Source organism: Microcaecilia unicolor, chromosome 1, assembly GCF_901765095.1.
Source record: "Microcaecilia unicolor chromosome 1, aMicUni1.1, whole genome shotgun sequence".
NCBI classification, from domain to species: Eukaryota; Metazoa; Chordata; class Amphibia; order Gymnophiona; family Siphonopidae; genus Microcaecilia; species Microcaecilia unicolor.
This window is the reverse complement of record NC_044031.1, coordinates 664,563,334-664,589,079: the sequence shown is the minus strand read 5'-3', so window position 1 is coordinate 664,589,079 and position 25,746 is coordinate 664,563,334. Positions and strand designations below refer to the sequence as shown.

General features: G+C 42.1%; 1 protein-coding gene across 1 annotated transcript in view; it reads left to right on the top strand.

Moving 5' to 3' along the window:
• Nucleotides 1-25,746, top strand: part of CCDC33 (coiled-coil domain containing 33) — a 642,117-nt gene that overhangs the window by 599,705 nt on the left and 16,666 nt on the right. The window contains exons 17-20 of the mRNA XM_030187021.1: nucleotides 3,354-3,442; nucleotides 15,412-15,543; nucleotides 20,048-20,126; nucleotides 23,787-23,917. Coding sequence (XP_030042881.1) covers nucleotides 3,354-3,442; nucleotides 15,412-15,543; nucleotides 20,048-20,126; nucleotides 23,787-23,917 — 431 coding nt within the window. The remainder of the gene's footprint in view (nucleotides 1-3,353; nucleotides 3,443-15,411; nucleotides 15,544-20,047; nucleotides 20,127-23,786; nucleotides 23,918-25,746) is intronic.

Here is a 25,746-nt window from a genome sequence, read left to right as displayed (position 1 = left end):
CTGGAGGTTCAGGACAAATATATTCCACGTATTAGAAAAAAGGGAAAAAAGACTAAACGTCAGCCGGCGTGGCTAAACAGTAAGATAAAGGAAATCATTAGAGCCAAAAAACAATCCTTCAGAAAGTGGAGAAGAGAACCAACTGAAAGTAACAGGATAGATCATAAGGAATGCCAAGCCAAATGCAAAGCGGAGATAAGGAGGGCAAAAAAGGACTTTGAGAAGAAATTAGCGTTGGAAGCAAAAATACATAGTAAAATTTTTTTAGATACATTAAAAGCAGGAAACCGGCCAAAGAGTCGGTTGGGCCGCTGGACGAAATGGTGTTAAAGGGGCGATCAAGGAGGACAAAGCCGTAGCGGAGAAATTAAATGAATTCTTTGCTTCGGTCTTCACCGAGGAGGATTTGGGGGGACCACCGGTGCCGGAAAGAATATTTGAAGCGGGGAGTCGGAGAAACTAACAAATTCTCTGTAACCTTGGAGGATGTAATGGGTCAGTTCAGCAAGCTGAAGAGTAGTAAATCACCGGGACCTGATGGTATTCATCCCAGAGTATTAATAGAACTAAAAATGAACTTGCGGAGCTACTGTTAGAAATATGCAATCTGTCCCTAAAATCGAGTGTTAGTACCGAAGACTGGAGGGTAGCCAATGTTACTCCGATTTTTAAGAAGGGTTCCAGAGGAGATCCGGGAAATTATAGACCGGTGAGTCTGACGTCGGTGCCGGGCAAGATGGTGGAGGCTATTATTAAGAATAAAATTGCAGAGCATATACAAAAACATGGACTGATGAGACAAAGTCAGCACGGATTTAGTGAAGGGAAGTCTTGCCTCACCAATCTAATGCATTTTTTTGAGGGGGTAAGCAAACATGTGGACAATGGGGAGCCGGTTGATATTGTATATCTGGATTTTCAGAAGGCGTTTTGACAAAGTGCCGCACGAAAGACTCCTGAAGAAATTGCTGAGTCATGGAATCGGAGGTAGGGTATTATTATGGATTAAGAACTGGTTGAAAGATAGGAAGCAGAGAGTAGGATTGCGTGGCCAGTATTCTCAGTGGAGGAGGGTAGTTAGTGGGGTCCCGCAGGGGTCTGTGCTGGGTCCGTTGCTTTTTAATGTATTTATAAATGACCTAGAGATGGGAATAACTAGTGAGGTAATTAAATTCGCCGATGACACAAAATTATTCAGGGTCGTCAAGTCGCAGGAGGAATGTGAACGATTACAGGAGGACCTTGCGAGACTGGGAGAATGGGCGTTGCAAGTGGCAGATGAAGTTCAATGTTGACAAGTGCAAAGTGATGCATGTGGGTAAGAGGAACCCGAATTATAGCTACGTCTTGCAAGGTTCCACGTTAGGAGTTACGGATCAAGAAAGGGATCTGGGTGTCGTCGTCGATGATACGCTGAAACCTTCTGCTCAGTGTGCTGCTGCGGCTAGGAAAGCGAATAGAATGTTGGGTGTTATTAGGAAGGGTATGGAGTCCAGGTGTGCGGATATTATAATGCCGTTGTATCGCTCCATGGTGCGACCGCACCTGGAATATTGTGTTCAGTACTGGTCTCCGTATCTCAAAAAAGATATAGTAGAATTGGAAAAGGTACAGCGAAGGGCGACGAAAATGATAGTGGGGATGGGACGACTTTCCTATGAAGAGAGGCTGAGAAGGCTAGGGCTTTTCAGCTTGGAGAAGAGACGGCTGAGGGGAGATATGATAGAAGTGTATAAAATAATGAGTGGAATGGATCGGGTGGATGTGAAGCGACTGTTCACACTATCCAAAAATACTAGGACTAGAGGGCATGAGTTGAAGCTACAGTGTGTTAAATTTAAAACGAATCGGAGAAAATTTTTCTTCACCCAACGTGTAATTAGACTCTGGAATTCGTTGCCGGAGAACGTGGTACGGGCGGTTAGCTTGACGGAGTTTAAAAAGGGGTTAGATAGATTCCTAAAGGACAAGTCCATAGACCGCTATTAAATGGACTTGGAAAAATTCCGCATTTTTAGGTATAACTTGTCTGGAATGTTTTTACGTTTGGGGAGCGTGCCAGGTGCCCTTGACCTGGATTGGCCACTGTCGGTGACAGGATGCTGGGCTAGATGGACCTTTGGTCTTTCCCAGTATGGCACTACTTATGTACTTATGTACTTATGTACTTATGTTTAGTTCTTTAAGCAGTTCTTACAAAAACACTTGGGGTAGGATACATACAAATACTTATAAAAGCACAGTCAACTATACAAATGCATATATAACAAATATAACAAAACATATGTACCATATGCATTGTTCATTACTTGCTATACTGCCTTTGGTATTGCTACAGCAAGGTGGTTTATAGGATAATAAGTTTGACTGAAAATAGGGCACACATTTAGGAGCTCAACTTGGTTTTTTTGGATATCAGGCCTACAGCAATTTACATGGCTAAATTTTAAGTGTGGTGATCCCAAACTCATGTGGACAACCAACTTGTACTCAAACCTAATGCAAGAAAAAATTTTGAAACAAGTCAAAACACACAAAATGTAACCAATGCTATGAAATGAGCAAGAAAAAAGGTCCTCAGACACCCGGACTCTGACAACTCAGTGTCTTACTGGGGTAGTTTTATCATTCATTAGTCAAAAACCTTGTTCATTTTTTTTTACAATGCTATGATACTAATAAAATACTTTTGAATGCCCATAACAAGCTGCAGCCATCATAGCATTCAAGCCACAAAAATATATGAAGGAAAGGAACATTTAACTTTCACTTGACAGTGGCCCAACCGTTTCACTATGCAGGCTTCATCAGGGGTGGTGTTTCCAATGTTTTATCCTCCGTCTCCATAGGAACTTCAATACGCTGTCAAGAAGTTATTCCATAAATCTGTAAAGCAACCGGTATTGAAGTTCCTGTGAAGACAGAGGATAAAATATTAATTGCAACATCAAGGTTGTTGTACAGTTTTGAAACACCACCCCTGATGAAGCCTGCACCGTGCAATGGTTGGGCCACTGTCAGGTAAAAAGTTAAATGTTCCTCCTTCACATATTTAATATTTTCAGAACTATTTCATCCACTTATAACTTGTTCCCCTCTTGCAGTGTCACACTTGATCTTGCTACTACCTTGTAATACAGCAGAATTAGAAAGGGACAGAAAAGGGCAACCAAAATGATACAGGTGATAGAATGACTGTCTCATGAGGAAAGGTTAAAGCAGTGCTTTGGTGCTGAATCTTAAAGACTTATTTTAAATCTCTGAACCTGCAAGAAGAACCTGTCAGTCCCATCAGGCAGGGGTTGGAGCAAAGAAATATTTATTGAGTGAATAAAATGTTCTGTCTCTAACAGTGTCTCTGAAGCACAAGCTAGCCAACGAGTCAGCAGAGCTCCGCCAGATGAAGAGCAAGGTGCAGCAGCTCCAGAATGAGCTGATTCGAGTAAGTGATACTACTACTACTACAAATCATTTCTATAGCGCTACCAGTCATACACAGCGCTTCACAATTGAGCATGAAGAAAAGACAGTCCCTGCTCAAAAGAGCTTACAATCTAAATCAGGACAGACAGACAGGACCAATAAGGATAAGGGTAAGACAGACAGAAGGACACATAGGGAAAGGGACTATGATCCATTTTGCACGCAGGACATGGCAGCTTAGTCCCCCTCACTTCCAGGTAACATTAAGGTCAGTTCTCAAAGGTAAGGTAAGGCAATGGATAGGAGGAGTGGCCTAGTGGTTAGGGTGGTGGACTTTGGTCCTGAGGAACTGAGTTCAATTCCCACTTCAGGTACAGGCAGCTCCTTGTGACTCTGGGCAAGTCACTTAACCCTCCATCGCCCCATGTAAGCCGCATTGAGCCTGCCATGAGTGGGAAAGCGCTGGGTGCAAATGTAACAAAAAATAAAATGTGTGTATAAGCAAAATACTAAGCACACAACATTGCACATAGAAAACAGAATAGAATTTGAATCAACATTAGACATGTACAAAACCATCTGCATAACAAACTACCCAAATAGAGTACCCAGCTAGATTTATAAATAACTTACTGTAGGATTTAAGATCATGTGTACTGAATTGAAATACAAAACATACTGAAGGTTACGTTATATCCAAAAAAAAAAAAAAAGGCAATACCTCTAAGCCATATCTAAATATCTAATTGGGGGTCAATGTTAAAATAGTCTTTACTTCTACCTTCATGAGCTGCTGGACAGTTACATTGACTCCATGGAAGATTGGGGCTAAGCAGCTAAATTTAACTACTGCAAATATGTACTTTTTTGGGATCTTGCCTGGTACATGTGTCCTGGATTGGCCACTGTTGGAAACAGGGTGCTGGGCTTGATGGACCTTTGGTCTGTCCCAGTTTGGCAATACTTATATACTTATGTACTTAACTAAATTTGGTCATGTGGAGATGTGCTCGGTGTATTCTATATACTGCACAGAAATTTAAGCCTATTCTATAAAATTTAGGCGGACTTTAGAGAATACACCTAGGTGTATTTTTTTCCATGCGGAATTTTCAGGTGCTGTGTATAGAATCTAGTCCTAAATGCAAAAGAAAAATACTTATATATTTATAAAGCAAGAGCATTAATTAGGTCAGGAAAAGTACACAAGGAAAGTGGAGTTGAATTGAACATCAATTTAATATCAATAGATACTTCGAATCAAACAGAGGACAAACAAGGTAAGTTAGCGCCCAGCAACTCCAATCTCAAAAGTGGTATAGGGATAAATGAATCCATCACATTAAAAACAAACTGTCTAAGTACCCATGTTTAAAGGCCCTTTGTATATTTCTGATATGAAACCTCCTGCCTCAATTTCAGGAGAGAGAATTCCACAGTGTAGATGCCACAATACTAAAAGCTGTCTGGCTCAAAGTATGCAGCTAAAGAAGAAATAACTAACAAGTTACTTTGGGAAGAATGAAGGAATTGGTTTGATTGGTAGGAACTGAGAGCTGATTGCAGATAATGAGATACCCCAAAGTAGCAGGCCTGGTGGATTAAGACCAACATTTTAAATTTAATCCATGCTAAAACTGGTAACCAATGCTGTTCCTGTGGAAAAGGTGTCACATGATCAAATATTTTAACATCGTAGAGCAATCTTACAGCTGTATTTTGAATCAGCTGTAAGTGTTTTATCTTAAAGGGGACACCTCCACAAGCAAAGAATTGCAATAATCAATTTGATTGATTACTAAAGCATGAAAAAGTATTCTCATAGCCCTCAAGGACTGAATTTTCCTCAAGAAAAAAAATGAATTTTTAACTGTCTTGGAAATATAAGGATCAAACGAGAGTTTTGAATCCCAAATCAATTCAATGATTAGCATCTTTAATTGAAATAGGATGAGGCTGAATCTGTAGCACAAATGGGGTTTTCTCATTTGATAGCCACAGCATTTCACATTTCTTTGGATTTAAAAATAATTTGTGTTTATTAAGCTGTTGCTATGAGATCTAAACAATGTCCATCAAAATGAATAGGCTGCAAAAACTGAATAGCAATCCCAAGGTCTCCCAACAGTGCAACAAAAGTTGGTTCTACAGTTGTACTTGGATTGTCAAAATGAATATTAACATCTGCTTATATGATCAGATAGCCTGAAAAAGGCTAAACTGAGATTGAACCACTCATTTCTTCCAGTGTAGACGAACTGAACCAGTGGAGCTTGATAAAAAGAAAAACAATAAACCAAAATTGGTCCTGCAATACAAGTATGGTCAATATATCTAGATGGTCAATATAAGTATGGTCAATAGATCTAAATGTAAAATGATTGATTACCTTCAATGTTAAGATGTTCTGAAAAAAACATAGCCACACACACCCTTATTTAGCAAAATGATTACAGCAATGAAAAGAGAAAGATGGTGGGCAGACTTGACACAGAAATGCCAATTCACTTCACTGTCCTGGAATCAGATGTCTGTTACTGTTAAAAGTATTAAAAATGGTAGAAAGATACATTTCACAAGCTGCGGACATTGCTTAAAGCAAACTACAAAGGTGTGACATCAAAAACTGGAGGGAGACTGAGACAGACAGATAATATTATGTTCACAATTTACCTGATGTGAGGTTGAGACATAATGGGGCTCATTTTTTAAAGAGAGAAACGTCCAAAAAGTGTCATAAAGCACCATTTGGACAGATTTCTTCTCAAAACATCTTTCTCTCCGTGAGGTACTCAAGGAAGTTCTCAATTGGAATTGCAAGTCCCCTCTGTCGGTCCCTGTCATGCCAAAGAAGATTGACACTCAGTACCAGATCCACAGTACATCTGTCTTTGATAGATAGACCTCAGTTGCCTCACAACTCCACGGTGGTGGAGTCCACTCTCAAAAGAGCCAGAAGTTTTAGAGACTATTCCTTGGCGCCCCCAGGCAGAGAAGCTAGGACCTTGGACTCTTTTGAGAGGAAGATGTGCTAGGCCCCAGTGCTCGTGTCCCATATACAATCGTACCAGCTCTTTACGAGTATCTTTTTGCGGGACTCAGAGCGCAAGTTGATGGACTTGACAGACTCTCTCCCACCGGACCAAGCCAAGTCAGTGCGCCAGTTGGACAAGCAACAGAAGGCATGTTGAAAATTCTTGGCCGGGGCGCCTATTGACACTTTTGACATGGCTTCCAGGATCTCTGCTCAAAGTATAACAAAGTGCAAACTCTCATGGCTGCATGTTTCTGACTTTGAACAGTCAGTTCAATGCAGGTTGGCGGATGCCCCATGCTGGTGTGGGGTGGGGGGGGGAGAATAACCTTTTTGGAGAGAAGGTTGAGGAGGTCACTGACCAAATAAAGAAGCATACTGATACCATCTCTTCTGTCTCCCACCAGGCATCTTCTGCACCAGCCTCCTCAGCTAGGAGATCTTTTGGCAAGTCGAAGAGGGATGCCTACTACTCACAGAGACGTAGGCATGTCACTTCCTCTCACCAGCCTGCTCTTTCTCAGCCCCAGCATGCTCGTTCTCTTCAACAGCTTGCACCTAAGACCCCTGCTGCTCCCCAGTCTAAGCAAGGGGCAAGCTTTTGACTGGCTCCAGCTGAGCATAGCCGCTGTCAAAGTGTCTGTACCGGACGACTTAAAGTTTTTCCACAAAAGGTGCATAAGTACATAAGTATTTCCATACTGTGACAGACCGAAGGTTCATCAAGCTCAGCATCCTGTTTCCAATAATGGCCAATTCAGGTCACAAGTACCTGGCAAGATTCCAAAAAAGTACAATACATTTTATGTTGCTTATCCTAGAAATAAACAGCTGATTTTCCCCAGATCCATATAGTAGTCTATAGAATTTTCCTTTAGGAAGCCATCCAAACCTTTTTTAAAAACCCCACTAAGCTAACTGCTTTTACCACATTCTCTGAAAATGAATTCCTGAGTTTAATGACACATTGAGTAAAGAAACATTTTCTCAGATTAGTTTTAAATTTACTACTTTGTAGCTTCATTGCATGCCCCCTAGTCCTAGTATTTTTGGAAAGAGTAAACAAGCGATTCACGTCTACCCATTCCACTCCATTTTATAGCCCTCTATCATAACTCCCCTCAGCCGTCTTTTCTCCAAGCTGAAGAGCCCTAGCTGCTTTAGCCCTTCCTTATAGGTAAGTCGTCCCATCCCCTTTATCATTTTTGTCACCCTTCTCTGCACCTTTTCTAATTCCACTAAATCATTGTTGAGGTGCAGTGACCAGAGTTGAACACAATTTTCAAGGTATAGTCGCACCATGGAGTGATACAAAGGCATTATAATGTCCTTATTTCTGTTTTCCATTCCTTTCCTAATAATACCTAACATTCTATTTGCTTTCTTAGCCTCCGCAGCACACTGAGCAAAGGGTTTCAACGTGTGGGATGACACCTAGATCCCTTTCCCGGTCGGTTACTCCTAATGTGGAACCTTGCATCACGTAGCTATAATTCAGGTTCCTCTTTCCCACATGCATCACTTTGCACTTGCTCACATTAAGATGCCCAGTCTCCCAATCTCTTAAGGTCCTCTTGTAGGTCTTCATAATCCTCTTATAATTTAACAACTTTGAACAACTGTGTGTCATCAGCAAATTTAATTACCTCACTAGCTACTCCCATCTCTAGATCATTTATAAATATGTTAAAAAGCAATGGTCCCAGCACAGACCCCTGGGGAACCCCACTATCTACCCTTCTCCATTGAGAATACTGACCATTTAACCCTACTCTCTGTTTTCTGTCCTTTAACCAGGGCTGGCGCAACCCAGCTGCAGGCAGCTCTCGATCCCCCCTGCCCGCCCTCAGCTCCCCGACAGCCCTCCTCTCTGTTCCTGCCGCGCTGCAACTTAAAAGGTTTAAACGCAGGGCGGCAGGAACGGAGAGGAGGGCTCTCGGGGAGCTGAAGGAGGGCAGGGTGGCTGGGTTGGAACTCAAATTCGGGGAGTGAAAAGGGGGGGGGCTGAGGCAAGCCACTGGACATGGATGGGAGGGGAGGATAGGGAACAAAGGAGAATCATTGGACGTGGATAGGAGGGGAGGGCAGAGGAGAATCGCTGGACATGGAGGGGAGGGCAGGAGAGCAAGGAAAAATCACTGGACATGGAGGGGAGGGGCAGAGGAGAATCGCTGGACATGGATGGGAGGGGAGAGAAGAGAAATCACCGGACATGGAGGGGAGGACAAGGGACAGAGAAGAATTGCTGGACATTGATGGATGGAGGGGGCAGGGGAGAGAAGAAATTTGCTGGATATGGGTGGAAGAGAGGGCAGAAGAGAATGGAGAGTTGAGGGACATGGATGGATGGAGGGGAGGACAGGGGAGAGAGGAGAGTTGCTGGACATGGATGGATGGAGGGGAGGCAAGACAGAAAGGAGATGCACTTGGAGGGAGGGGAGGGAAGAGAGGAGAAATGCTGGACATGGATGGGGGGAAGGAAAGACAAAGGAACGGGATGCACACAAATGGAGGGGAAGGGAGAGAGGCGAAATGCTGGACATGGATGGAGAGGAGGAATGAGAAAGGAAATAGATGCACATAGATGAAGGGGAGGGGAGTGAAGAGAAATGCTGGATATGGATGGAGGGTAAACTGGTGAATTTAAGGGCTGGATCGGAACACTTTGAGGGCAGATGCTGAAACTGGAGGAAGGATAGGGACAGGGCTACAGATGGTAGACAGGACACATAAGGACACAGGAGGATGGTGGACATGGTGAGAGAAGAAATATCAAATGGAAAGAAGACATTGCATAAAACAGAAGACACTGGGACCAAAGCAAATAGAAAAACTAAATGCTCAGACAGCAAAGGTAGAAAAAAGTATTTTATTCAGAATTTATTAATTGGAATATGTCAGCTTTTAGAAATGTGCATCTGTGATATTTTGCATGTAAGTTTCAATTTCTCTAGTATTGCTGCTTGCCGAGTCTTTTTTGAGGTAACTTTCCAGTTCAGTATTTTGCCTTCATATTTTTTGATTTCTAGTTCCTTGTGTCATATCTGTTGTATCATGTGTTTTTCACGTATGATCATGGTGCAGTATTCTACTAGCGTGTAGTGTGTGCAGCCCTTTTTTGTTTTTTTTTTCACTAGGTAGTGTTATTGGTGTTTCAGAGCCCGGTGTAATTACAGTGCTGCCTTTCCACGCATAAGGTTGTAGCTCATCCTGACCTCGGAATTAGTGCTGTTATGGTTTGGTAAGGTTATGAGTGTGTTTTTGCACAAGTTTGTGTATAGTGTTTTGCAGTGGAGAGATTGTGTGTTGGCCTTACTGAGGTGGCACCAAAACATCAGAAAGGGTTTTAGAGCCTAAATCATGACACACTACCACTTGAAGGATCTACATATAGAGCCTATGCATTTCCAAAGGTCAACACTTTTATGGTATGGGAAAGGGGGTAGGGAAATACTACTGGAGACGAAGAGGGAGTGCTGGGTAAGGAGGAAAGAAGGAAGGAAGGGAGAAAGAGCTGGTTTTTTTGGGAAAAACCATAATGCATATGTATGCTATATGCAAATGAATATGCTAATGTGCCCTGCCCCATATCCCCCTCCTCCTCAAAAAATAAACAGTCAAACTACGCCCATGATTCTGGAGTCTTTCATGAGGTACTGTGTCAATCGCCTTTTGTAAATCCAGATACACAATATCAACCGTCTCGGCTTTATCTGCATGTTTGTTCACACCTTCAAAGAAATGTAATAGATTGGTGAGGCAAGATTTCCCTTCACTAAATCCATGGTGTGTCCACACCTTGAGTATTGTGTTCAGTTTTGGTCGCTGTGTCTCAAAAAAGATATAGCGGAATTAGAAAAGTTTCAAAGAAGAGTGACCAAAATGATAAAGGGGATGGAACTCCTCTCGTATGAGGAAAAGTTAAAGAGGTTAGGGCTCTTCAGCTTGGAAAAGAGACAGATGAGGAGAGATATGATTGAGGTCTACAAAATCCTGAGTGGTGTAGAACGAGTAGATGTAAATTTGATTTTTTACTCATTCCAAAAGTACAAAGACTAAGGGACACTTGAGGAAATTACATGGAAATACTTTTAAAACAAATAGGAGGAAATATTTTTTTCACTCAATAAATAGTTAAGCTCTGGAACTCTTTGCCGGAGGATGTGGTAACAGCAGTTAGCGTATCTGGGTTTAAAAAAGGTTTGGACAATTTCCTGGAGGAAACGTCCGTAGTCTGCTATTGAGACAGACATGGGAAGCAGCTGCTTGCCCTGGGATTTGTAGTATGGAGTGTTGCCACTATTTGGGTTTCTGCCAGGTATTTGTGACCTGGCTTGCCTACTGTTCGGAAAACAGGATACTGGGCTAGAGGGATCATCGGTCTGACCCATTATCGCTACTCTTATGTTCTTATGACCCTTTGAATATAACTACTGGCCGTTGACCCGGAGATGGCTGATGCATAGATAGATGTTTCCCATAGTTCAACACTTGATGTCCATATTGGCAGTAGGGGCTATGCCTCGCTAGCCAGCTCTCTCCTTCATCTCTGGGTGACTGTACCCTCCTGTACTTCCTGTATCCTAACCTTTGCTAGGGCCTGGGTTTTTGGCACTGTGGTTATTGGGCTCTTACCCACATCTTTGCGTTTAGCTTTGAGTGGTTCACTAATGGGTTGGGGTACAAAGGAGCTTCTTCTCCCAGTGGAGATCCTCTTGCCTTGGCCCTTTCCTTGGTTGTGGGGTCTCCTTGGGTTCTGGTACAGCTAAGGTCTGGGCCCCGAGTGCAACGCATGCAAACGTGATATCAGAGCTTCTTTCTGTCCTTACCAAGGATAACACACCCTACAAAGACTGCAGAAACAATACTAATAGTGAAACAATCTTTTGTTTTTATCAATTATCCTGACCTCTACAGGAAATCATTTGATAGTAACTATAAACTCTAGGGTATTTATTTATTAGAATTTATTAATCGCCTTTATGAAGAGATTCACCCAAGGCAATGTACAGTTTAACATAAAACTTACAATTTTGTTAACAGCATGACAATAGTAAAATGACCAAATATAAACATAATTACAATAAATAAGGTAAACCTGAAAACAGCAAATATCAGAGCTTCTTTCTGTCCTTACCAAGGATAACACACCCTACAAAGACTGCAGAAACAATACTAATAGTGAAACAATCTTTTGTTTTTATCAATTATCCTGACCTCTACAGGAAATCATTTGATAGTAACTATAAACTCTAGGGTATTTATTTATTAGAATGTATTAATCGCCTTTATGAAGAGATTCACCCAAGGCAATGTACAGTTTAACATAAAACTTACAATTTTGTTAACAGCATGACAATAGTAAAATGACCAAATATAAACATACAGTAATTACAATAAATAAGGTAAACCTGAAAACAGCAAATTGAAACCTAATAATAGGGCTACCATGAAACAGCATCAAAAATATATACATTTAATAGCACTGGAATTCAAATAACTGAGATGTAATACAATGCCAGCATAATACTAATGAAACACCTAATAAGTATGCATTAGAACATTCAGATAATATAGATATGATGCTAATGCTTTTCTACAATACAGCTTACCATGTAGCCGAGGGGCCAAGTGCAGATACATAGATAGGGACAAGATGGGTGATACAGCGTCAGTTGAGATAAATAGATAACTCAAGGCAAGTTCTTTATACAGTTTTTTTAAAAATATAAGGAACTGGTCTAAGTTGCAGTGTGTGTAGCTAGCTAGTCCAAGTACAGAATAAGTGTATAGTCAGTCACCATAAGTATTAAAGGCTTGGAAGAGCCAGGCTTTCATCTGCTTCCTGAAGTAGAGGTAGTCGAGTTAGATGTAGCCCCTGTTATGTGAATATTCTCACTACCTGGGTGCTGAAGGTATTTTACACATGGTCCTACATTGCACAGTGATCTAATGAATAAATAGAGGGTACTATCTCTCACATGTAATATGACTTTACATATTGAAGCTCCCAAATTGACTGAGCTTATTATATGTTAACCATAGGAATGAAGAATGAATGCCGTAGTCAAAACAAGGTAGAGTAACTCTACCTCAGAGTTGGAGTGGGAAGCAAAGCCGCAGGAAGTTTAGTTGAATTGGATTCCATACACTACCTTTTGTATCTACGTCAAATCAGTTTACAAATAATTAATTATGTAAAACTTTGGCTTCTAGGTGCAAAGTGAATCAGACTAATAGCCTAACCAGCAGGGGAAAATCCCAATAAAAAATAATTAAAACAATATAGAAAATCCAGCCCAGCATGATTCACTGGAGAGGTTTCTGTTCGTAAGGATTTTTTTGTTTCACTAAGCATTTGGTGGGTATGGCTATTTCAGGGATCTCCTCCCCATATACTTGAGCCATTGAATACAGTGGGAACGTGAACTAGGGACTGTCTGTACCCCACCAAGTGGGAGTCTATGGAGCAAACATTGGTCAACATAGCCATTGCATTCAGTATTAAGGAAAATAATGTCAAGATCGTATACCGTTGGTATGTGACACCAAATTGCCTAGAGCCATTGGTACTCTCATTCTGATTCTGCCTGTTGGTGACAGTGGGATATGGGGCACTTTGGGTCATGTTTGATGGACCTGTCCAAAGGCGAGAGCATGTTAGAAGAACATTCGGTTTCAGATCCTTTGGTTAACTGGTCTGAGAGTTCCAAAGGACCCCATGATCTTCTTGCTCAATAGGGATATCCCAGTTCCTCAAGCTGCAGGTCGCACTGATTAGACACTTGCTATATGCTGCAAAATTGACTAGAGCGGATGCATGGAAAGATCCAGGAGTCTCATCTTTGACTATGTGGAGTGTTAATTGCGTTACATTTATAGGATGGAGAAATTAACTGCTATGTGCCGCAATAACACTCGGATTTGGGATAAAATCTAGTGTTCTCTCCGAAATGTGAGTTTCATGTAGAAGGTCTTGGTTTAACATGAAGTCCTTTACTATGTTATTTTCTGTGCCTTCTACATTTTCTTGTCCCTTCTGTTCATCCCTTCTGTGTATTTTCCACCTCCCTCCTTTTCTTTTTCTTTTTCTTTCTCTTTCATGTTTTAAAGCAGGAAAAATCGAGAGTTCCAGTTCGTATAATAAAGACCTCTTGTTTAATAAAAAAAAAAAAGAAAGAAAACACGCCCAGTTAGGAAACAGAAACTCATGTATGTACTCTAAGTGGAAGATTTAACAGTTGAAAGTTGAAGTCTAATCTAACCTATTTACTTATAGAACGCTTAATCCCAACATTTGTTCCAAAGCAGTTTATAAAGAAATGAATTACAGTAAGAAAGAAAAATTATTAAAAGGTTAAATTAGATATTTTTGAAACAAATACATTTTTACTTGTTTACAGAAAATAATATAAGAAGATGCCTGAGTTAGAAAACATGATAAAGCAGTCCAAATTTGAACTGTTTGAGAGAAAAAAAAGACCTTTCATAAATCCTGTGTATCAAACAGATTTAAATGATAGGAAATATAAAATAGAATTATTTTTTTAATATAGGTGAACATCTAACCAATTGATGAAAGATCAGACTAGAAAGAAGCTCAGGGGCTGCAACATCCCAAATCTTAAAAACAAAGCAAGCTAATTTAAACTCCACACGGGCTTTCAAATGGCAGCCAATGAAGGGAAAACAAAAGAAGTATAACATAATCATAACTTTTGTTGTCTAAAGATTAGTTTAGCCCCTGTGTTTTGTAGTAGTTGGATCCTTTTTCATTAAAATAACAGAAATACCAGCATAGAGAGCGTTGCAGTAATCCAACTGAGATAAGATTTCAGCTTGCACCAGTATTTTTTATTTATTTATTTATGTTATTTATTTATTGCATTTGTATCCCACATTTTCCCACCTCTTTGCAGGCTCAATGTGGCTTACAATACCTCATGAGTGATGGAAATATATTAGAAAATAGACATTTAGTGTTACAGAAAGATCTTGGGAAGCAAGATAATGATAAAACATAATATTTGAATAAACAAGCAGATATTGTTAGATAGTTCTGAATATATGTGTGGGGGGTTGTGTATATTCACATTGGTTGGTCTTTGTAGTATGCCTTGTTAAAGTATAGCAAATTAATTATCAAAAAAGTATGATTGAATAGCTCTCAGTTGTTTAATTTTAAAGAAACATCTTTTATATAAGTTCTTAACCTGAGAGTCAAAAGTCAGAGAGGAGTCCACTGAGACTCCTAGTACTTTGGTGGAATGTTCAATTTTAAGCGAATCGTTAATGTTCAGCAGCAGAGTATCAGGAATTATCCTTGAGCTGTTACCCAGCCATAATATTTTAGAGTTGGTAGTATTCAATTTTAACATATTAGATATATTTAGTTAAGGGAAATGGGACTTGATATACCGCCTTTCTGAGGGTTTTTTTTTTTTGCAACTACATTCAAAGCGCTTTACATATATTCAGGTACTTATTTTGTACCAGGGGCAATGGAGGGTTAAGTGACTTGCCCAGAGTCACAAGGAGCTGCAGTGGGAATTGAACTCAGTTCCCCAGGATCAAAGTCCACTGCACTAACCACTAGGCTACTCCTCCATTATTATTAAGAAAAGATTCATCTTCAGTAGAATTAGCTGTCAGCAAGATGAAGATATAATCTGCATACGAAAGAATCAATTCACCCCTCCTGCCATAATACTACCTAGTGACAACATAAAAAATGTTAAACAGCATAGGCGATAAAGAGGATCCTTGAGGGATTCTGCATATGGATTTCCATGACCGAAAAAAAAAAGCCAGCTATGTTTTTAATCTGTCTTTGCAAATAGTGAATCGGCACTAAAGGGGAAACACCCTTCAAGTCACCATTGCATTTTGTGGGTAAAAGAATGATTGCGCAATGCCATAACAGTTCCCTCTTAACTTTTACATGATGCCTTCAGAAGAATGATCGGGAGAAAGAACTGGTTCTACTACAGAGGGCTCACCAGCAGCAGCAAGCTGTTCTGAAGAAACATGAGGAGAAACTGAGCAAGACCAAGGCTCTGGAAGAAACCATTCGGCAGCAGGAGAAGGTGAGGGTAACATTCAGGAAGATCATCAGACTCAAAGGTACCATAGTGTTGCTGTATATTGCCATGAGATGGATTTAGGTTCATATACCAGGCCTGACTTCTACTGTATGGACCAACCAGGGCAGGCAGTTCTTTGGAGGCAGTGTTCTCCGTCATTGACAACTACTGGCTGGCTCAGTATGCATTGTCAATGACACCAGACCAAAGAATGTAGTTGCAATAATGGGATTAGGAGGCAAGTAGAAATGGGGGGAAAAAAAACCTAGGTATTTGTAAATGACAACTCCTGGTTCCTTAATCTCATCAAGGGTTTGTTCCAGTTGAACTGAGAGTCCAGTAGGAATGGAGGGTGATGACCAAGCCTCCGATAACTCCTCTTTTGTACTAGAGCCATTGAGAAATAATAACCATTGGAGGAGTAGTACGTGTAACACTGGTCAGAGCCTCACGTTCCTTTTTTTTTTTTTGGCAGCCTTGCAAGCATATAAGTTGTGATAGGACAGCAAATCCTTTCCTAACACATGAGATCAACAACAGGAAGTCCCCACTGGACTGAAATTGTTTGCAGTGCTTACAGGCTATAGTTTAACAGACTAAAGACCAGAGGATTGATTCCCACTGTTCCTATGGTGGATGGCAGTGAGGTATGAAGCAATGACAGGCAGCCATGGTGATTGTACCACTCCCCCAAATGTTGCCACCCTATACAACTGCTTATTAGTAGGGCCAGTCCTAACACCACACCTCTCCCTTTTCTGTATTAGAACAGGGACTCAAATTCCCAGAGTTAGTGAAAAGGTATTAGCCACCCTAGGTGACCCTTCAGCCTTGCACCTTCCCTCAAGTAATTTTCAAGCCTCTAGCTCCCCTCCATCCTCAGATTTTCATAATTAAACTCAATAATGATCACCCCACCAATGTCACTCTTTCCAGAATGATCCTGTAGAAACACAGAATTGGATGTTATCAGGTCAGTTTTCAAACTCTGTTGTTGTGGTGCTGATAATCCTGGTATAATAGGCAGATCCACTGTTATCTGGGTAACTGCAATATCCAGCATCATTACCCAGATAACCATCTTGATAACTTTTCTACTGCCCTAAGTTATCCAGACAGTTATCCATATATTGACACTGAATATCACTGGTCTCCAGGTAACTCCTGGCTCCGTACCCAGATTGCCCTAAAGCTATCTGGACAGCATCAGGGGTCTGCAGAGATTTTCAGTCTTTTAATTGGGTAAGTGGGTTATTTGAAAATTGTCCACTCCCCCTACTTCAGGTTAAAGTATGTTCTGCTATTTCTTTGAGTAGGTGTGGTGTCAGAATCTATTCTTTTGCTTTGACTATAATCTGCTCTTTGCTACCCCTCCCCTGCCTCTGAATTTGCAATCCTTGGTGACCACCAAGCTGCCTAATAGTTCAGCTGTCCCTGCAAATTCCCCTTACTCTCCAGCTTGCCTCAGGGATCACAGCTAACAAACACCTCCTCTCTCTTTGTTACCTAACTCCTTCAATACCTTAAACCACCCCCTAGTGATTCAACATAGGCTTATATATAACCACTAGTAAAAAAGGCCCGTTTCTGACACAAATGAAACGGGCGCTAGCAAGGTTTTCCTCGGAGTGTGTATGTTTGGGAGAGTGTATGTGAGAGTGACTGTGTGAGAGTCAGAGTGAAAGTGTGAGTGTGTGTGTGTGAGAGAGAAAGTGAGTCTGGGTGTGAGTGTGTGTGTGAGAATGAGAGTGTGTGCAAGTGTGTATGTGAGACACAGTGTGAGAGAGTGTGTGTGTGTGTGTGCGAGAGAGAGAGTGTGTGTGAGACAGATTCTCTGTGAGAGTGAGTGTATGAGACCAAGCGAGTGTGTGAGTGACTGTGTGGCACATAGAGAGTGAATGTGATACATTGTGAGACAGAGTGTGTGAGAGTGAGAGTCAGAAAGACATTGTATATGAGAGAGAGAGTGTGAGCCTTGCCCTCCCAATCCATGCCCATCTGTCCCTTGCCCCCTCCATTCATCTTTTTCCAGCAATTCCCCTCTCTCCCTGAGCCCTGCCCTCCCAATCCATGGCCATCCATACTCCTCTGTCACCTGCCCCCTCCATTCATCCCTATCCAGCAATTCCCCTCTCTCCCTGAGCCCTGACCTGCAATCCATATCCATCCATGCCCATCTGTCCCCTCCATTCATCCCTATCCAGCAATTCCCCTCTCCCTGAGCCCTGCCCTCCCAATCCATGCCCATCCATGCTCCTCTATCACCTGGCCCCTCCATTCATCCCTATCCAGCAATTCCCCTCTCTCCCTGAGCCCTGCCCTGCAATCCATATCCATCCATGCCCATCTGTCCTCTCCATTCATCCCTATCCAGCAATTCCCCTCTCTCCCTGAGCCCTGCCCTCCCAATCCATGGCCATCCATGCTCCTCTGTCCCCTGCCCCCTCCATTCATCCCTTTCCAGCAATTCCCCTCTCTCCCTGAGCCCTGCCATCCCAATCCATGCCCATCCATGCTCCTCTGTCCCCTGCCCCCTCCATTCATCCTTTTCCAGCAATTCCCCTCTCCCTTCCATGACCCCCCCTCGCATCCATGCTCTTCTGTCTCCCATGTCCCAGCCTGTCCCGCCCTCTTCTCCCCCCCTTCGCATCCTTGCTGTCGTTTCTCCTCTGCCCTCCCGCTCCCATTGTTCAACTGCCCACCCTCTTCTCTTCCCCCAACATCCCTTTTTTTTTTTCTTTTTAAATTTACCTCCGTGGCGGCAGTTCCGGCAGCGCAGCGTCAGGGAAGGAGGCGGCGCTCCCGACGTCTAGCCTTCCCTTCGCTGTGTTCCGCCTTCTTCTGACATCATCCTTGACGTCAGAAGAAGGCGGAACACAGCGAAGGGAAGGCTAGAGACGTCAGGAGCGCCGCCTCCTTCCCTGACGCTGCGCTTTGTTTGTTTTTTTTTCTGCCCTCGACGTCATGACGTTTGCCCTGGACGTCATGACGTTTTACGCGAGGGCGGGGCAGAGACGGCTGGCAGCCTGGCTGGCTTCACACCACGAATCCACGAACCCTTCAGGGAGTGTTTGAGTGACTTCAGAACGTTGTCTTCAGAACGTTCACGGTGCGTTTTATTATATTAGATAGGAAAATTCCTTCCACAGTTATGGACCATGTAAGCCACTCCACTCATTTCCAGTGAGAATAAAATGTCTACTAAAGATAAGTATCTGGTAGGATTTACAAATAATTTATTTCTCCTTCCTTAGTACTTTCTGGTAGTTTTATTCAATGGCAAATAGTAGCTAGCTAATGCAACCTAATTTATCGTCAGCCTCAACAGTTAGGGGCAGAGCTATACTTTTATTCAGCACAAATTTTGTAATTTTGGAGTGAAAGATTTGCCTAGTGGTTAGAGTAATGGACTGTGAAGCAGGGAAGCCAGGGTTCAAATCATATTTATTTATTGCATTTGTACCCCACATTATCCCACCTTTTTGCAGGCTCAATGTGGCTTACATGGTGTTAATATGATATCATCATTACATAGTCTTAGATACATTCGGTAATAGGCTGGAGGTAAAAGAATAATTAGTTAGAAGGTGTTAGGTAAGGTTGTGTGAGGGGTGTTTAAGGCATTTGGGTGGTGTAGGGAGTGATTTGTACCATTAATACTTCTTGTGATCTTAGGCAAATCACTTCACCATCCATTGCCTCAGGTACACATTTAGGGGCCTATTTACTAACTTATGCTAAGCATATGCTCCTAAAACACATCAACAGAGATGCTGAGGGTACATTAAGTACAAAAAAAAACCTCAACATTAACTGTTGAGGGCGTTCCCTGCACTTTGGGAAAGCAGCTGGGTAGTTAACATGAATCAATGGTCAGTACTACATGTTAAATGGCACAACCAATGAAACAAAATGTAGTTACTTAAACCTCTAAAAGTATAGTTAACTGTGGTGCATTAGCAGTTAATGCATGGTAATAATCTCATATTAACTCCAAAATACAGCCTCTTCCTATTCCCCACCTTCTAATAGGAATTTCTGTATTAACAGCCAGAGTTACTAAAGTGCGGTAGAGTGTTAGCACACATTAATATCATTAATATGTATTCTTAGTAAACAGGATTCACTGCAATAAATAATTTGCATTAGTACACATTAGCGTATGCTAACATAGTAACACGCTTTAGGAAATCCAATCCAAGGTGTTTATTTTGGCATTTAGCACCCTCTAACAGTTAACACGTGTTAAAAGCTGTGCTAAACTCCTAAAGCAGCATATTAAATAGGCCTCTTAGATTGTAAGGCTTCTTGGGCAGGGGTTACCCATCATACCTGAATATAACTTGCCTTCGGATCTGATTTAGAAAGGGAAATAATTAATTCTAAAATTATCCCCATTCCACTTTTCCCCCAAATAATTAGTAAATAATGTTAGCATTTTCAATAGTTATTAATTTCTTATTTCACAAGTTATTAACTCTGAACATGGGTCTTTTTTTAACTCAAGGTGATTGAAACGATGGAGGGATTACTGAACAATAAACTGAAGGATTATCTCAGAGCGAAAGAAACAAAGAAAGGCCCAGGTACTGGGGACCCTTCCCATGTTCACAGTGCAGTGACAGAAACTACAAGGAAACCATCCCAATGCCTCCATCTTTCAAACAAATTGCATGGTGCTGTCTTTCATTAATAACAGCAGCTCAGTTATTCACTCAGATGAGCCACGTGTGACGTGACTATTTCATGCCGAGTTAAAACAGCTTCTCAAGATTGACAGTTCAGAATCTTGAAGCTTTTGAACCAGTTGCCGAGCAACCAAACAACCACCCTGTTGGCTGCCTCTTTAACCTTCAGTATTATTGCTTTGTGCAGTTATGAAAGAAACTTCTTTCTCTCTGTCTGTCTGTCTGTCTCTCTCCCCCCCCCCCCCCCCACCCATCCCATTCTATAAACTAATCTAATTTCATCCAGAATTAGAAATGGGTCTATAATTCTAGTAAAAATATCTGTTCTTGATTAGACTAAAAAAAAAAAAAACACTAAGTATTCAAACTGAAAAATTACATCTGTGTTTCCTGCAAAAGATAGCAATACAAAGATCCCTTATTAGAAAATCTACTAAAAGGATAGAGGTGTCATACTTATGTGGTGAATCAAACATTGTTGCCGAAAAGGTGCTAATAACCACAAGCTCCTAACTTTGGGGTCCTTTTACTAAGCTGCAGTAAAAAGTGGCCTGCGGTAGTGTAGGCATGTGTTGGGCGCACGCCAGGCCAGTTTTTACCGTGTCTACAAAAAATGGCTTTTTTTACGGGACGGGAAAGGGGTCTGAGGTAAAATGAAATCAGCACACTCCCAAAACTGGTTAGCAGTAAAGGCTTATGCGCTACACGCACGGTGACCTGTCCGCACTCGCCAAGTGCTGATTACTGCCGGAACTGGCACGTGTAGGAGGAAATAAATAATTCATCCATGCGTTATGAATGCGTGCCAAATCTGAAATTACCGCCACTGCACGTGTGTAGAGCCTACCGCGGTTTAATAAAAGGGCCCATTTGAGAGTCATGCTCCTAAATTTGTCTCTTTGAAAATTCATTAGGTCTTGAGTGCCTAGATTTATACTCAAATTTCAAATAAACTCCTAATTTTAGCAGCATAAAAAGAGGATGGCAACAAGGTTGGATTTAGGGTGGGGGAAAACTAGTTAGAAGCCTAGCTCTGATTTTCAGCATTAGGCTCACGAATTAGGTTCATACATCTAGGCAAGTGAATAGAAAGCCTAAATTTATAAGCATAACTTTTAAACGCTTCAAAAATTTAGAAGCCTATTAAGAGCATAAATTTAGGAGCTTAGTGGTCAATAGTCAATACGATTTAACTGGCCAGAAATGGTTCCTAGCTGGTTAAATCACCTGTGTGGGGCTAACCAGTCATTTTAGTGGCACTTAACTGTTAAGCACTGCTGAAAATGACTAGTTTGCACCGAACTCTAAACTGGCTATTTTGGGAGCATTCCGGGGGCGGAGTCAGCATTTGGCTGCCGAGATGGGGGGCAGGGGGGAAAATGTCCCTGAGCCCAGCCTCAAAGGAGGGTTCTGGGCCCTGTGCCAGCAAGCTTCTTCCTGCCTGCCTGCTTCCGGGTCTGTCCTCTCCTGCTCCTGCGTGCTGCCCAGGACCCGGATGATTGCATTAGCATGATATCGATTTAATGCAATCATCTGGGTCCCAACTCCCGGCACAGACAGGAGCAGGAGAGTACAGACCGTGGGAGCAGACAGGCAGGAAGGAAGATGCTTGCTGGTGCCAGGCCCGGGCCCCCCCCCCCCCCCCCCCGGGAGAAAGAGACAGAAAGGTAAGGGGGCGGGCAGGTGGCAGTCTGGTTCTGCCCTGGGCCCGGCTGTGTCTCTTGGCAGCCCTGCTCGACCTGTTAAGTGCCGATATTCAGCAGTTAACCGTCCAGGTTAACCGCTTAAATAGGACCACATAAAGATCGGCCCTATATTTATGTGGTAACCCATAGTCAGTTAAGTGCTGACTATTACACTTAACTGGCTATCCCCCCCCCCCCCCCCCCCCCAGTTTATTAAACCACGTGGCAATGCTGACACAGCCCATTCAAAGTAAATGAGCTGTGTAGGCATTAGTGCACTGCAGCCGCTAGTGCAGCTTAGTAAACATGGTGGTATGTATTAGCCAGCTCCGCAAACCCGGAAATTCAGTGCTGGTGCCCGGACATGGCCCTGGCATTGACTTTTCCAGTTTTAGTGCCATAGGTAGTCAGCAAAAAACTGATCATTGTCAGCTGAATAGAATACGTTAATACAAGTCAAGTCATATTCAAGCCCTTTCTTATCAGTTGTGAAAATGCGCAACTACATGTAGGTTTAGTGTGGCTTCTTTCTCTCATGTTATAGATACACACATTTCTGCATCTTCATAGAACCCAGTATTGCAGTCACCAACATAACATGAGTGGGATGGACACAAAAGGGGCAATTCTATAACTTAGTGCCTCCATTTAGTTGTGCTGATGCTGTGCACTGAGCACTATTTCTATAACAATATCTGTGAATCAAAATGCCATTATAGAATACTAGTGCAAACCCAAATTGGCGCGCCTAACAATGTATGCCTGGTCAGTGGTAAGCGCATAATTGGGTGCACATAAGTGTATCACACAAAGCAGGTAACTTGTATAGTATTCTGTAAATTGGAAACATGGCCATAGCCCATCCATGCTCCACCCACATATATGCCTCCCTTGGAGTTACATGCTAAAGAACTTAGGTGCAACCTTATAGAATAGGTCCTAGTACACTTATGTGCGTGACTGACTATTTTGGCACCTCTGATGTGTGTAAACGGTGCATGTAATGACCTGCTTCTGGGGACTACTGAAAGTCGCAATAATTGCGGCCGGCCTACCGGCTCAGATTAGTCAAGACGGCTCATTTTGACTAATCTGAGCCAGTACGCCGGCAGCAATTATTGCAACTTTCAGCAGTCCCCGGAAGCAGGTCATTTGACCGAAACACTGTTTTCACCAAGATAACAGCGTCGGGCAGTCATAACAGTTTCGATTTAGCGCTGAAGATGCAGATGCAGGGATAAGCAGTCGCTATTGTTTGTCTTTCATATTTTAAGTCTAATGGACTAAATAAATAAAACAAAAGAAAAGAAAGTAATAAAAATACCAATAAAGATTGTAACGCGTATAGAGGTTTTGGTTCCAGATAGGCAAATGATTAATGACATTCAGGAGGCTCAGGGGTCTGAAATAGCGAAGTGCTATAAGAGACCTGATAGCCTATTCACTGATTTATTTCTGATGCCTCCGGTTCCTTTTTTCCTCTTTTTGTCCTTCATATCACTTTTCATTTTGTTCCTATTTATAATACTTTACTATTTGGGGTTCTGCCAGGTACTTGTGACCTGGATTGGCCACTGCTGGAAGCAGGATACTGGGCTAGATGAACCATTGATCTGACCCAGTATGGCTGTTCTTATGTTCTTATTCCAAACATTTATGCACATAATTGGCATGTAAACGTTAATACCTAATTTATAGAATTGCCCTTAAAATCTTGTAATAGTGCCATGTTTTGATATATGTATAATCAAGGCTCAATTGAGAGCCATCGGAACTCCACTGACCTATTCTCATCACCCGAAGCTGCATGGGTAGCTTCAGTCTGGTGAACCTGTAACTGTTCTATTTCCTCTTATCTTCAATCATTAACAAGGTGGTGTAGATGATACTGTTCAGAAGGAAGTTCTGTCTACCTTGCTGGCTGAAAACACACGACTCCGAGGAGAAATGGACAGACTGCGGTTCCAGCAGGGACCAATCATCCTGCAGCAGCAAGGCATGCCCGTAAGAGCAAACAGCTTCCTGCACCATCTGTCGTGACAGAGGAGACACTACAGACCTAAACTGTTCTTTCTTGTGGCATTCCTCTCTTTTCACAATGAATATGTTTTCTAAGGGGTGGATATTCAAAGTGATTTAACTGGCCAGAAGAGGCTCCTGGATGGTTAAATCATTTGTGAAAGGCTATCCATTGATATTCAGCAGGACTTTACTGGTTAGTGCCACTGAATATCAGCACTAACAGCTAAACTGAAAACCGGTTATTGTGTGGGTGGTCCGGGGAAGGATTGGGCACTTAACCACCTAAGTTAACTGTACAAATTGAACAGCATGAAACACAGTCCTGTCTTTATATTTTGCCAGTCCAAAACCTATTCTCAACAGATTACAATTAAAACATAGGGAACAGTACATTAAAACAAATCCAATCACATACAGGTCATATAATAGTAATACTTTAAGATCCCTTAACAGAACAATAAAGGTAATTTTATAAGGGGGTGCCAATTTTAGAGGACAGGTGTCTGCCTCCTTAGGCAGTATTTTACAAAAATTGCATATTGGGGTTATTTTAGAAGCATAGTCATGTAAATAGCAACTTTCAGAGATCATTGTTTTCACGTTTTTGCAATCTACATGTATAAATGCAGACATTTCAAGGGAATGTTGTGGGGGCTTTCCTTGGGGAGGAAAAATGTCTACACGTATATCCCCCATTTTACAATGGAAATACACATTTATGGGGAAAAATGTCCCCATCAGGTTTTACCCCAGTTCAAAGGTATGCAAAGAATTTTAAAAGGTCTCATTTCAGCCAGGGCTTTACACAAGGAATCAAGGGAGTAATTCTCCTTAATCCCCAATTTTTTATTTCCACCTTCAAAATTCTGACATCACTACTTACTTATATATATCAAACATATAAACGGCTAGTGACCGACTCACTCGCAAATGTGCAGTAGAGACTTCCCTCTCTGTCCCGCCACCGCGTCAATACGTGATGATGGGGGGGCAGGACAGAGAGGGAAACTGCGCCACCGAGGTTGCTACCGCTCCCCCCCCCCCACTCGGAGTCACCGCTGCCACCCCTCCACCTGGCCTGGGCCCTCTCTTCCCGTCTGAACTTACACATCCATTCGCCGAACGCAGCAACGCACTTCAGCTGAGCTGCCCCTTCTTTCTTTGCCTGTGTCCCGCCCTCGCTGACGTTACGTCACAGGAGGGCGGGGCCACAGGCAGAGAAGAAAGGGCCCACGGCAGCTCAGCTGATGTGCCTTTCTGCGTTCGGCAAATGGATGTGTAAGTTCAAAAGCGAAGAGAGGGGCCGGGTGGAGGGGGTGACTCCGAGGGGGGGAGCGGTGGTGACCTCGCGCGAAGGAAAACCTCAATACCAGCCCGTTTTTACGGGCTCAACGGCTAGTATATATATATAAAATGACTGCTTCTGCTAAGCATGCCAGCAAATACATGTGCACTTTTGCATGTCCTTGTAGGTATTTTTCAAAAGGCTGTATGTAAGATACCACTGGAACTGGGCATGACCTAACATGGATGTTTGAATTGCAATCTCACAGTTCTCTGTAATAAGAGCTTTAAAGTGTCTTTATGAAATATTAGGGTATGCAGCAGAAAATGTGCATACTTTGCAGATGCAGACATTTACATCTGTTCAAAAGCAGGTGTAAATATCTGCACCTAGATTATTATGTACACACATAAAATAGCATAATTTGTAAAATAAATGCATACTTGTGAACTTTGCCCACGCTGCAAACTCCACCCTGTACATGCCTACTGGCAAAGTATGAACCATCATGTTAACACACATACTT